The sequence below is a fragment of the Seriola dumerili genome, unplaced genomic scaffold (assembly GCF_002260705.1).
Source record: "Seriola dumerili isolate Sdu_G_001 unplaced genomic scaffold, Sdu_1.0 BDQW01000003.1, whole genome shotgun sequence".
NCBI classification, from domain to species: Eukaryota; Metazoa; Chordata; class Actinopteri; order Carangiformes; family Carangidae; genus Seriola; species Seriola dumerili.
This window is the reverse complement of record NW_019174258.1, coordinates 8525619-8539733: the sequence shown is the minus strand read 5'-3', so window position 1 is coordinate 8539733 and position 14115 is coordinate 8525619. Positions and strand designations below refer to the sequence as shown.

Sequence of the window (14115 nt, the reverse complement as noted above, 5' to 3'; positions counted from 1 at the left end):
TATGCAAACAAACATCAAGCTCAGCTATTTGTATTGGCACCACTTTGCAGTAAACCAGACTGAACCAAGACCAGATGGGGCTGGGCCATTTCTTTCTCAGTGTGGTGCAACACTAGAGGCAGCTCAGCAGACACGCTCAACCCCAAAGCACTGTCTTCTGTAATGGAGAGTGTTTCAATATTTAGACCACTTCTCATCACATTCCCCACTTCTGGGTGTATACGAGTGGTGGATTTCCACAAGGACACATAAAACTACAGGGGAAATATTGCAACCAATTCTGTTTTGTTTTTTTGTCATAATGTTTTATCCACTCCTTTTTACTTGTTTGCAGTGCATATCCTTAAAGCGGGAAATGTTGGGTTGTAGGTGTCCTTCATGTCTCATACTGAGTGGGCTCTTTGTCCACTGCTCAACTCTTGACCCCACCTAATGACTAATTTATAATAAAGGATTACATTAAAGGTTGATAATCTTTTGCTTATAGTTCACTGGATAACATACAAGTTCCCTTGTGTAGAAAATATGGCTAGACATGAGAGAAAAGATGCCGATACATACCATGACCCGTCGGGTGTTGACAGCGGTGGCTGTTCTGTGGCCGGTAATTGGACTGACAGTAATAGGAACTGTCTTTCTGCCTCTGCGGGCCCTAGAGATGGGCCACAATGCTGCCGTGGATTTAGCAGCTGCAGTCAGATGGAAACCATGTTACTGCAATTTTCCTCGTCTCCTTTTTTTTTTTTTTTTTTCTCCCTCCATTTGAACGCTGACATGATCATTTATGAGTTGAGTGAATTTCATGACCCTCGGGCCCTTGAAACCTGGTCAACCGCCAATATGCGATTTCAGAAATGCATGGTTGTCAATGAGAAAATGAGCCCTCCATTCGTCATTCCAGAGGAACTTGTTTTTTTGCAGATACTTGTATTTACTCGACAGCGGCGTTTTGCTGCTGCTGGCCCTCCGCCTTGAGGGAAAGTTCGGTTTGAAGTCAGCATCCATCTTGGCGAAGACCACACATATACAAACACGGGCATGGTAGCAGGGAGGTAGCCTACACAGACTCCTCTTTGCCGGTGACTGAAAATACATATTTGATCATGTTCACGTCCAAACGTGAATGTTAATGCTCGAGGAGATCCACACAATGCCACCGCAGCTGCTTTGACACGCCCAGAATAGACATGTATACACACCACTTGCCAACGTGAACACACATAGACAAAGAGCCCAAGGCCCCCGAGATAAAAGACAGCACATGGATACACACATCATATGATCAACCAACAACCTACTTGTCCACACACACGCACACACACACACACACACACACACACGCACATCTCCAGACACCCTGGGGAGAAAATAGACACACATTCCTCCCACTCGTTCTCCATCTCTCTATCGCTCTTATACACACCTACACTCGCGCAAGCTGTGCGAGCCAGGCACACTCTCTATAAGCAGTTATTTCCCAGAGTCACTGCCAGCACTCCCTCTCTCTCAGTGACAAGCTACAAATCCCTGACACCACCACTGATGATAGCTTTACAGTGGAGCCTCAAGGGGACTCTGCCAGCCAGCCAGCACACACAAACAACACACACATGCCTCGTTCTCCCTCTGCCTCTCTCTCGCTCTCACTTTCTCTCTCCCTCTCCCTCTCCCAGGAGCCCCAGGGGCCTCTGGGATATGCGGCTCCCAACACAAAATGCCTAGGGTTTGTTTGAGTTAAACATCTGACTACAAGCAATCAAAGTGACGAGGGTACAAATGAAACAGCAATTATGCCTGTCCATTCATGTACAGATCCATGTTTAAATTGTGGAAAACAAAACCAAATGGATATATGTGCAATTATGTTCTTTCAAAATACACAATGTCTTTTAAACTCGAGATACCACTCAAAGCATACCACAGCACCGTGGCACTACTTACACCACAATGAAACTTGTACTGTCATCGCGTACAGTCATCATTCCTTTTTTTTTTTTTCCTTTTTTTTTTTAATTTATTGAGAAAGTCACCGTGATGTCATACTCGCCCTGTCCCTTTTTTTCTTCTTGTTTGATGAAGCTTTAATGACTCGCTCTGCGTGATGTAATTATTCACCAGCCCCAAGGATGTTTGTTTTGGTGTTAACCGGCCACTGCTGTGACCATATCCTCCATTGCTCTATTATTTCTCATTACAATATTTATTACTTTTCTTTCCATTTTGGATAATTTAGCAGTACTAATAATGCTCTTCGTGGGGGACGTTTGTGTGTATGCAGTGTACGTGTGTCTGTGTGTGTGTGTGTGTGTGTGTGTGTTTGCTCGCTTGTGTAATAATTCCAGATCACAAGTGCCTTGGATTTATTGGCATATACCAATTTGGCTTTAATGAGATCACACACCTCCAGGTAGGTGCTGCTTCATCCCCTGCTTGGCTCGGGATCCTCCCTCCGTCTCTCCGTCTGTCTGCCCTTATTACCATTTCATACACCCCCCCCCCCCCACCGCTCCACTCCACCTCCAATACACCATCATACACGCTGGCCCCCCCACCCCCCCCCCCCCACCCACCCCACCACTCTGATGAAAAAAGCAGGAAAGGCTTTTGTGTGGTTCATTAAGTCAGCATAGGAAATGTATTAAGTAGGAGAATAGGGCTGGGAGCTATTGAGTGTTGACTTAACCTTTCCAGTAATTTTTTTTTCTTTTTCCACCCAGTGATGCTTTTAATGGAGGATGCGTGCAATACTCAGTCTCATTAGTAACCACATGGATCAGTTAGAACAAGATATAATAGAGGTTTGGACTTGCTTATTCTTAAATAACATGAGTGGATGTACTGTGAGGGTGAATGCCTTTGTCTGCTAGTAGTTAAATGTTCTATTACATGACCAGTCTTGGGTCAAAAGGTATGTTTACAAATTGCAACTGCCGCACTTTGTTGCAGCCTGTTTCAAGCAGAGGTATGGCTGTATCATGAGACAGCAGGTGTGCAGGATGCTACACATTTACTTGCAATACTTTCTTGTGATTATCTGAACTCTCTGGTGCTCTTTGTGTTGGTCCTTCTGACCGTCCCCACCAATGTACTGCTCCAAAAGAGATTTAATTAATTTACTCCATTTCCTTCCTGCCCAAACTTCATGCAAATTCTACATGGATTAAACAGGGTGATGCCTGCAGACAAGGCAGGGGCTTGGATATGTACAGGGCCTTATGGCTAAAGGAAGGTTTCTACACCGCCCTGCTAGAGAAGCTGCTATCTGTGAGAGGATATTGCTCCTATCATATTAACACTGTTGTAAGAAATGTTTCCAAACCATGCAACTGACCAAAAAAAATGTAGGCCTATTCATCATGAAAAATTTTAAATTACACAGTAACAACCCTAAAATGACAGACTTTGTCAAAGTAATTTTACTCAGGATAACACTGCACTATTCAATATACAGGCAGGGGCCACAGACACATCCTAAACATCTGAAAAATAGGAATCAGGAATTGTCATTGTCAGCTATTTAGCTGCTAAAAAACAAAACCTTGTTACAGTGTGATTACTAATACTGAACACTGTAAAGAGATGGTTCATTGTTAGGTTGTCAAACATTTTCCAGGGAAGGGCACTGTGGTCAGTCTGCCATTACAATTAGTGTTCATTTGGGCCTTATTCAGTGAGATCTACACTGACTGCTGGACATACATTATGCATGAGTCTGTCCATATGCACTTGGGCCATCATGCATGCCCTTGTAGAAATGCACCGACCACCGACATGCAATTACATTTAGCTTTTTTTCCCAGCCTTCTCTGTGCGCACATCCTCCTGTGTTATAGAAGTTTAGGCATGAACGGGTGCATCATCCCTAAAAAAATAAGTTCAGATCTATTCATCCTTAATGGTAGATGGGAAGTTAGGGATGTTAATTCTTTTCATCTGTGTTATCATCCCCATTCCAAGGCTTATCACTGTCCAGTTAAAACCATGTATCTCCCAAATTTTGGGAGATTTTGTGACTTTTTCAATAAACGGATTAAGAGAGAAAATTCTACTATTTATAAACCCACTGGATTATCTGAAAATGTCACTGTCACAAAGTTGAAAACAGCTCTGTTTTTCTTACGTCATGAAAAGCAAACATTTATGGTGTTTTACTTGTTCGTATATGTAATCTTAAACACTGTATATTTTCACTTTTTTTGACCTTCAGTGTACTTACTTTTACTTCATGTTTTCATTCATGTCACAAGCATGACACATTTGAAAACTGAGTTATGTTATCATCAGGTTAGCTAATCCCTTTCATTGATACATATTGATTTTAGTTTATTTGCACTGTCCCCATTTCTGTTTTCTGTCTGGGTTTTGGGTGCAGACTGACTTAAGGTGAAATATCACTATATGAGATGACTGGATATGGAAAGCATCAACAAGTTGGAAACAATGGGAGTTAAAAGCATATTTTATTCAAAGAATAATTCTACCACATGAAAGCTTTAATGCGGTTTGGTAACACAGGGAATAATGCACACTGTTGAGGAAAAGGATGTATTATCCAACAAGTTCCCTGCCGTAGGTTAGGTGCCTGTCAGAAGCAATGAGCGCTTGTCAGAACCAAAAACGTGGTGTGTGTGTGTGTGTGTGTGTGTGTGTGTGTGTGTGTGTGTGTGTGTGTGTGTGTGTGTGTGTGTGTGTGTGTGTGCGCGTGTGTGAGTTGCTCTTGCCTGTGGGTATTTAAAAATGGCACTTCCCGGGGCCTGGACCATGACCACTCTGTCCACTTTATCTCTGTGGAAAATCTCTGACGGGAGATCTTCATCTCCTACACGCGGCTCTTTAGCGCCCCTCGGAGAGAATGCCCGTAATCGCAGATGCGTCTCCAGGGGAGGAACCGCCAGACTTCAGTTTGGAAAGGCAGGGCACCGAGAAATTTGGCACAATGTATCAGTCGTGACAACGGAAACCTTACACAGCCCTAGATTGTCAGAAATAAAGCAGATCATATGACTCAGTAGGACTGATCATCGCTGTCAATGTCAATACAAATATAGTGTGTACAGGGAAATAATAGACCCCCTCCCTCCTTCCCTGTCCCAACTCAACATCACACGCGGAGGGGGCACTGCTTGTTTATGTTTATGGGAGAGAGCGAGAGAACTGGTGATGGTTGAGCTGCTGATCTAATAAGGCTTAAAATTATTTCTCGTTTCATTCACTATGAGGCAGCACCATTCTTTACCCATCTTTCAAGTGAGCATCATTCAATTAAAATGCAATTCTCGTCGCCCCCATCCACGGATATTTAATTAGACTGGAGAGCAGGGCTTCCACTGTCTCTTTTTTTTCCTAGAACAGCTCTTCGGATTTCACCTCTAAGGCATATTTTCACTCTGTAACTCGTTGGTTAAACAAGGGCATGTATCCATTTGTTAATTGATACAATTACGCATTACGCGTAATGGTCACGTAGGTCTCCAGGCGCGCATCAATCACTGGTCTATTGACCTGCCAAAAACCCCTCTAACCGTTCGTGCTAGGACTGCCCCTCTCTCTAATAGAGAAAGATAGAAACATCATCGTCATTAACTCCGGGATGGACCTCTGGCCACAGAGGCAGAGGCGAACGGGGGTCGAGATTAAAAACGAGAAAAAAAAGTCTTAGAGGTGCATATTCATCCTGCTTTAATTGTAATAGATTGTAAATAAAAGTAATAGTTATAAATGAAAATCTTTATTAAAAGAAAATACTCCAGAGACTTTTCTAGTTTAAATGTGTGATTCCTGTTTGCCTGGGTGAAAAGAGAGAGAAATGCATTCTGCTCAATGTGTTTGTGAGAACTAACAAGACTGCCAAAAATATCCTCAGTGTTTTCTTAATTTATTTGACTTCGCAAATGATTTCCATATGTTGCCATGATACAATTCAATAATGATGAACAATAATACAATTTTCTGTATCTTGGTAAATCGGTGAAAGAAATCCATTACAAAAAGCGGGACAAGACTGTGTGCAGTGCACCTTAAGAAAACCCTGTGTTAGACGTGATTGGCAAAGACATTATTCTATCCTTGGTACCCTGCCGTTCCGGGATTACAGTGACGTCACGCTGATACCCTTGCATGGATGAATGCTAAAGAACTATGGAGCCACAAATAATAGCACAAGCAGAGTCCATATCTTGCAAGTCTTACGTTATCCTTTAAGCCTCCTTCAGCTAACACAACAACAATTTTTTTTTGCACTTAATGACGCTTAATTTCATTTCTTATCGGGTCCTTGGGGGGGATTATTCATTCATATAAAACAATCTGCAGCTGGTGCCAGCCCAAAGTCTCCCTCCTGTGAGTGAAGTCATCTATTATTGAGCGAAAGGCCGTGCGTGAAAATGTGTGTAAGACGGTGGATTTGAAGTAGAATTGGTTGCAATCGATCAAGGGTGAAGAATATTGCTGATGGTAACAAAAGAAGCAGCTATGTCTTTCTCGCAATTTGGATACCCTTACAATGCAACTTCACAGGTAAGACACTTTGCTTTTTATTTCTTCAAAGTTTAGTGTAAACACATAAATTGTTCTCTGTTTATTTTTTGTTGCATATTTTCTTTTCTGTCACTAGAGTCTGAGCACTTTTCTCTCATAAGAAACGTTTGTGAATGAGTGACTGCTTTGACAGTATTGACAGCTATTTTTCGCGTGTTGCTTTTGTTGTTGAACCAAATATCGATATACACGCACCCGTGTCCAATTACACTGAATTATGAATGAACTCACGTGTTTTTCTGATGACAATAGAGATGAATGTCACCTATTGCGCACTACACGAGGTGTAATTGGGGCTGGAACGCATGCTGTGTACATTCGCAAACTTTCTATTGAAATTACTGGGACGTGTTGACAAATTGGATTATTTTGGGAGCTTTTAAAACTTGGTTTGAGCAGTTTAGTTCGATTTGAAGACTATTACGGCGCCTGACGACAAGTTGGAAGAAGCTGAAGTTGATGAGGGGACAAAAGTTACTCTCCTGGCAAAGTTGTCGCTCAACTTTTACTTCGATAATATTTTTAACGTTCAGTAGATAATATGTGAAACTCGAGTGTTTCAATTGGAATCGGAGTGGTGATTTACTTGACTCTGACATGACTTAAGATTTTTCTTATTCTGTGTAGAAGTTAAGATTTTGGAACCGATGATAAACTGGAGCAGGTCACTTTTTACGCACGGGTTGCGCACGTCTCCTTTCATCTCAATATCCCCAGGAAAAGATCCATCTGATGTCATTTACTGTCATGTGCTATATCCAATTCCGATTTTCTATTAAACACGAGACAGGACTAATGATGTGGCACCGCTTATTGCACTTGTTCCCAATGTAAGATACTCTCTCACTCACTCCACGAATGATCTCAAAAGTGACTTACCTTGAATTAAGGCAGGTCACAAGTAAAGATAATGACACCTGATTCATGGTAATTGAATTGATGTGCACCGGAAACAAACAAAACCAGCTCACATTTCTCCGCTCGTTTAAAGATTTCAAGACTCAACACTATAGACTGCGCAACTTGTTAAGATGGGTATATTTATGCAGTGCATCAGCCACAGTCATTTCAGATCTGTCACAGACATCCAGATAGGAGCCAACACAGCCAATGACCATGTCTATCCACGGTTCTCTTCATGCAGTTTTTCGTGTCGGCAAACCCCAGTACGACTTGCTGCGATTCGATTTCCAGGTCGGTCTCTGACGGGACAGGCGGCTCCCAGACCGCCGCTGCCGCCGCCGCCGCCTCCTTCTGCTGCCCGTCCTACGAGAACCGGCTCCTGGCGAGCAGCCGGACGGAGCTGAACGCGGCACTGGGGATGTACAGCTCTCCCTACGCTGCAGCGGCCGCCGCCAGCCAGAACTACGCCAACTACTTCCCCTACAGCACCGACCCATCCGCTATCTACTCCACTCTGGTGGGCTCACTTCAGCCTCATTTGATGCGCAAAGGGGGGGAGGGGGGCTCAGGCTGATCGATCAACCGGGTTTTGTTCAATCAATTTATCTCACACTGCAAACACATCCATCACCACAAGCCGTTTAATCCAGCAACCAGTCTTGTCTTTTTCTCCTTTAAAACAAGTAAGAAAAAAAAAAAACCCCTGTCACTGAGGTGAGGGTAAGAAGTGTAGAGGCAATGCAGAGGAACTTTCTCACTTCAGTCTACTGACATTTTATTATTACAAAGTAATCCTCCTTAGTAATTGTTGTTTTTTTTTTCAAAATATTTGCACATGTTTCTGTTGCTGAGCAAGTAAAAGTAAACTTAAATCACTCCATGCTCCACTTTTTCACTTTGGTGTGAATAAAGAACTAAATGACTTGTTAAATAGAGTCTTTGCAGTGCAGCTGAAACTTTTCTTTCTTTCTTTTCTCTTATTTTGAAACACCTGAGGTCAGCTAAAATTTGCTGTCCCTGAAAATGCTGCATATTATGCCTGAAAACAGTGAAAAAACAATATTATAATAGGTCAAATAAATAAATGAATTATATTGAATCATATAATAATAATAAATACTATTCTTGGATCATGTATAGTACATGATATATTAAGCATTTTAAAATTCATTTAACAAAGTCATGACTGGGAACTCTTTTCTGGCTAAAATCACTTTTGGTCAGAGGGACTTACTCTTGGATTATAAGCATGAAAATAAGCAAAGTATAATTAAATGTGAGATGATTTTTCAAAGGTCATCAAAATGCTGAGAAATAACCTTGAAGTCAAATCTCACAATGATGCAGTGTTGTAACAACATCCATCTCTTTTTACAGAATCCACAGTATGACATTAAGGACAGCACAGGCACTTTACACTCTGGCATCACTCAAACTGCTGCATACTACCCTTATGATCATTCACTGGGACAGTATCAATATGACAGGTAAGGTCTGTTCATTTGTGTCCACTATATGCAATATGAGCTTGGTAAAAAGTATTCTACCATTGATCATTAAAAGCAGCCATTCACTTGGGGAATTATGCCGCATTCAGATCAAAGGTCAGAGTGTAACTCCATACTGATACCTGCATGGAGCAAAGCTGTATATATTTCAAACAGCAGGGAGCAGGGCTATAGTATGTCTGAGGGAGTAGTCTATGATATCCTTCACTAAATGCTCTAATGGCCAGCTTCTCTCTCTCTCTCTCTCTGTGTGTGTGTGTGTGTGTGTGTGTTTGTGTGTGTGTGCCCCTTTCCAGATATGGGGCAGTAGACTTTAATGGCACAGCCAGAAGAAAGAACGCAACTCGTGAAACCACCAGCACCCTGAAAACATGGTTGTATGAGCACCGCAAGAACCCCTACCCCACCAAGGGAGAGAAGATCATGCTGGCCATCATCACCAAAATGACCCTCACCCAGGTGTCCACCTGGTTCGCCAACGCCAGGAGGAGGCTAAAGAAGGAGAACAAGATGACCTGGTCTCCAAAGAACAAGGCCAATGATGACAGGAAGGACGACCTCAAGAGCGACCAAGATTGTGTCACCAAAGGTAATCAAGTCCAAAAAGCAAAAAGTTTAAGTATTAACCTAACCATCCTTAAACTAAAAATATGGTTATTTGGGGAAATATATTTGCTGATCATATGGACCACACAGGCAGCAAAGTTGGTTCCAGAGTAAAAAGTTCATTTAAAAACTTTCTGAACAAAACATGTTTCTATAAATTTACAACAGCAACTTTTGTGTGACCTTAAAAATCTCCTTTCTTCTGTGCAGATTCTAGTGATTGCAAGGAGGAAAAGGATCTGCATCTGAGTGATCTGGAGGACATGGATGACGACGACTGTGATAAGCTGGACAGTGACTGTGAAAAGGTGGCTGCAGATGAGCAGGACCTGCAGAGGGCCATGACAGTATCCGGAGCCCCTCAAAAAAGAGACTGCAGCTCTGAGGTGCAACTGAGTTTAACTAACAGCTTCCACACGTTCCCCTGTGCCATTAAAAGTGTCACCACCCTCCCTCCTCTCCCGTCTGACTTCCTGGATCCCGTTGCGTCCAAGGCACCTTCCTCGACCGGCCCCGCGGCAGGAACATTGTGCCTGTCTCACTTCGAAGCATCAGATAAGCCACGGATTTGGTCTCTGGCTCGTACGGCAGCTTCGGGGGTCATACTGAGCCCTCAGCAGCACGGCTCTGAGCTGAGGACAGGCAACTCAGCCGGGGACTGCCAGCTCCAGAGCACCAGGCTTACTGTGGCTCCTACTGGACAGTGTGGGGGCAGCATGAGAGGCCTCCATGAATCCAGCAGTGTCACCAATGCTGAGAGCCCCTTCTCTGAGGGCTCATCCTTGCACTCAAAAGTCTACGGCACTAGCAGCTACAGCCACAAGGGCCTCCAACTGCACTGTTCATCCTATGCTGCACTCCCGGACACATGTCAATACTCCACTATTGAAGGTATGTCATCTTTTCCCTGCAATTTTGAACGTATCACATGGGATAAAATTAGTCTTGAATCTGTTATGGAGGCAGACAGATACAGTAACATCAAGGCACATCAGCATCACCAAATATTTCAAAACATATTTCCATGTGCTGTTGGATATAGGACAGCCCATTTTTTTTAAGGCCATGAAGTGACAGGACACTTTCTGCAAGTTTCTTATGCTTTTATTTGGGTGTGCAGGATTCTCTGGTGGCAAAGCCGAGACACAGTCATCGGACCTCAGTGACGCCTGTGAGACCGTGCAGGATGACAAGGTCACTGCATTCAGACCAGTGATGAAGAGGTGAAGCAGGTGAGAGTCTGCACTGAACTGGAAGAAACCAGTGAAGTCAGAGGACACACACACACACACACACACACACACACACACACACAAACAGGGCACGGATAAACCCCATCAACCACTCACTGGTGAACAGGGATACACATATAGACCCTCACTCACTCTTTATTAAATATATGTTGCTACATTTAATTTTATCTAAATGCAAAATGACATGACAGTTTACTATAATTCATGATGTCAAAACTAATTTATAATAAATATCTAAATATGAAAATATTAACATTTCTATTGCAAACAACTCATCTGAGTAATAAACTTTTTTTATTTTTAATTTTTTTTAATTTTTCAATAAATACCTCATTATAAAGACTGTTTATTCCTGCTCATTTTTGGAGCTAATTATAATTGCTGCTGTCATTTTTCTTCCTGTAGATTTCTGGAAACTGCACCACGATAAATAATGGGACATTTATTATGCACTAAAGGACACACTGGCGGGAGTACCGGCCTCAGTATGACGCATGGGAGCTACCTGGCGCCGCTGCAGTGAGAGCTGTCAAACTGTGGACTTGGCTATCATTTTGCACAACATTGTTTTTATGGTGTTAAAGACTTTATGCAAAAATTCTACATGCAAAAGGTATGAGAATGGCCAAATGAAAACGGCCGGAATTTGTGTATGGCAATCGTGTAGTGTAGCAAACTTTATTTATTTCTCTGTGTATTTATTATTTTTGTTATGTTGTCTGTTTGTTTATTATTTAATGTGTGTTCTTGGTTGGATTCGTATCTCCTTTAAGTATTTTGTTACATGTTGCGTTTTACTGTGGCTTCGTGTCTTTTTGCCTGATGTAAAAGAGAAAAGCTTGTCGGATATAAAGTTGACTATAAAAGGACTGGTTCCCCTGTGTTGCGCGTGGACTGGAGATTTTTTTTTTTGTTGTTGTCATTGTGTTAAAATGTGAGCTTCTCCTGTGTTTGCCATTCATGAAATTTTTTCTAACAATACATTTGTTTCCCAAGAGCTTTCTTTTTCTGTGTCATGGTTATTTATAGAGCTGAACGTCCAATCGGCCAATTAAAACATTTGCGGATGTGCATTTGATCAAAGTTTATCATCTTGACTCGACGCATTAAAGCCGCAGCGCTGATGGAAGGTCATAATTCAGAGGAGGACGTGAGTGCAATCCACAAGTTGTGGAAGAAAGGGGACATCATCTCTCTGTTGTCAGCATCTAATCAGAAGTGGCATCAGACACTTTGTTACTGTTCAGGCCAAGCAACGAGGCAGGGACACGGGATGAATGCTGCTTTGTCCCCTGTGTAGCGAGCCGCTGCTCTAACTTAACATTGTGTTGATTAAAAGGTCATTTGTAGGATCAAACCCAGCAGAGAAATTCACATGGTCCATCAAAGTCCCTTTGATTTGTCTGTTTTGCCTATAGTCCAGCTCGTTATGGGCTAACTCTTCTGCCTCTCCAACAGACAGCTGTAATAAGATGATCACTGTAGTCTCTGATGCGCGCTGACGGTCTGAAAAACTTTTTCATCCTCACATTTCAAACTTTTAAAATCAAATAGTTCCGTAGTAAACGACAAAAGTGCGCTGTGTAGACTTATCCCTGTTGGAATATTGATTTTGACGCACTATACTACTGCATAAACTACAAAAAAATATTCCATTTGACAAATCTGAAACATACATTACTTAACAGAGCAAACGATGTAAAATACTGACAACTTTTGAACAGCTTGTCTGCCTGAAACCAAGAGGGAAAAGCTGACTTTTAACCCTATTCGTGATATAATTTAAAGTGTCTCCATAATATTATTAAATCAGTGATTTTCCTTAGTAGTGAAGTGAAAGCCTATTTTGTTTTGTTTCTGACTCGATCTCCTGTCTTGATTCCTGAATTCCAGTGAATTATTATTATATCAGCAGGAAAAGATTTAGGTTTTATGACAACATTTGATTCCAGACCACCTCCTAAACAATACCTGCAAATAGTCCACAGCCTGGCCAAATGTCATTTGTGGTTTTATTTGTGGGATTATGCCTGTAATAAAAGTCTTTTCCGTATTAGGGCAATTCAGGCTCAGTTGTGAGGCGCTGTGGTCATCCTTATGTGTCCTTGGCCAGTGGTGGAGCTGTCACTAATGCACGGAGCCTGGTAAATCCATGGAAATCTACATGATGAGGATGAGGAAGGTCAGGAATAATAACTTAGGCCTATTTAGATTTTTTCCAGTTCAATTTTTTTCTTCTGTGCTAATCTGAGACCTGATGAATGATGTGTGTAAAGCTGAATGCAAAAACAAGTTTATTTTTTAATATAGACCGGATTATATAAAATAGCCCATTTAATTGAACATTCAAATGTCTCACGAACCGATGAAAGGGGGCACATGGAATAAATGACTGTCTATCTAAAACAGGTGAGTCATATATTTTCAATTGAAGGTCACTTGTAGGGGACTTAATAGGACATTTTAGGAATTGGATGTTGCAGAATAATTGAGATAGTCAGCAAAATTTGTAGAGACAAAAATATCAGTTCACTCCACCTAATGTGAGGCAGGAATGACAGCTCTTGATAAGAAGTTTCCATGTGTAGATCACTCAGTGGGCTGGTGTGTGCAGCAGTCCTCCTGTTAATGACAAGCCACTAACAGGAGGCCTCTCTCTCGCTCCTCCAGCCTAATCAGTCATGACGCCTGATCCGTTGCTCTTTACATTAAAATGGAGGGTAGGTGTGTATCAAATATTTACAACCGAATTTAATTAAACCACAGACTGTAAAGAAAAAGCTGCCTTATGCTATTGAAGGTAATGATGCATGCACAATGGGATTACCACCATGGAGATGTACCTGGGGGAAACCGCAGATAATGGCCATGATGGGCTCATATAGCAGCGTATGCCTGAAGCAGCTAACAGGTCAATTAGTCTGTCCTATACACAGTGTTTTACATACGGCTAAAGCAGCTGCACAGAGGAGAGGCAATTAAGAGACACATCAGGCAATTTATATATATATATATATATATATATACGTACATATTAAGGCTGATCTGGACGCCATGGATCAGAAACCACATTACGGCTGTTCAAATCTATACCATAATGAGAAAACCTACATTTAAACACATGAAAAAATACCCTAAAGTGAAAGTAAGGATACATAAATAGATATTGAGCATAATATTTGGTATTTTTGGTGGTGGTGGACAAAGGGGGAGGGGACGGACATAAGACATTTTCTTTGTCTGATATCTTTAATCTGAGGCCAGACATGAAATCTGTGGCAATGTTACAGAATAATAAGTTCCTTAGG

General features: G+C 41.8%; 1 protein-coding gene across 4 annotated transcripts; it reads left to right on the top strand.

Moving 5' to 3' along the window:
* The first annotated feature begins 5940 nt into the window (after positions 1-5940).
* On the top strand, positions 5941-11797 carry irx6 (iroquois homeobox 6). 4 transcript variants are annotated; one of them, XM_022743605.1, is made up of 7 exons: positions 5941-6516; positions 7732-7957; positions 8818-8927; positions 9245-9537; positions 9765-10445; positions 10675-10777; positions 11213-11797. In XM_022743605.1, the coding sequence occupies exons 1-7, from the start codon at positions 6503-6505 to the stop codon at positions 11235-11237; spliced, it is 1452 nt and encodes a 483-aa protein (XP_022599326.1). In that variant the 5' UTR covers positions 5941-6502; the 3' UTR covers positions 11238-11797. The 4 variants fall into 4 exon arrangements, with proteins under 4 accessions (XP_022599326.1, XP_022599310.1, XP_022599317.1 ...); XM_022743589.1 differs by having other exon boundaries at positions 7682-7957; XM_022743596.1 differs by having other exon boundaries at positions 7682-7957; positions 10675-10786.
* The last annotated feature ends 2318 nt before the right edge of the window (positions 11798-14115 follow it).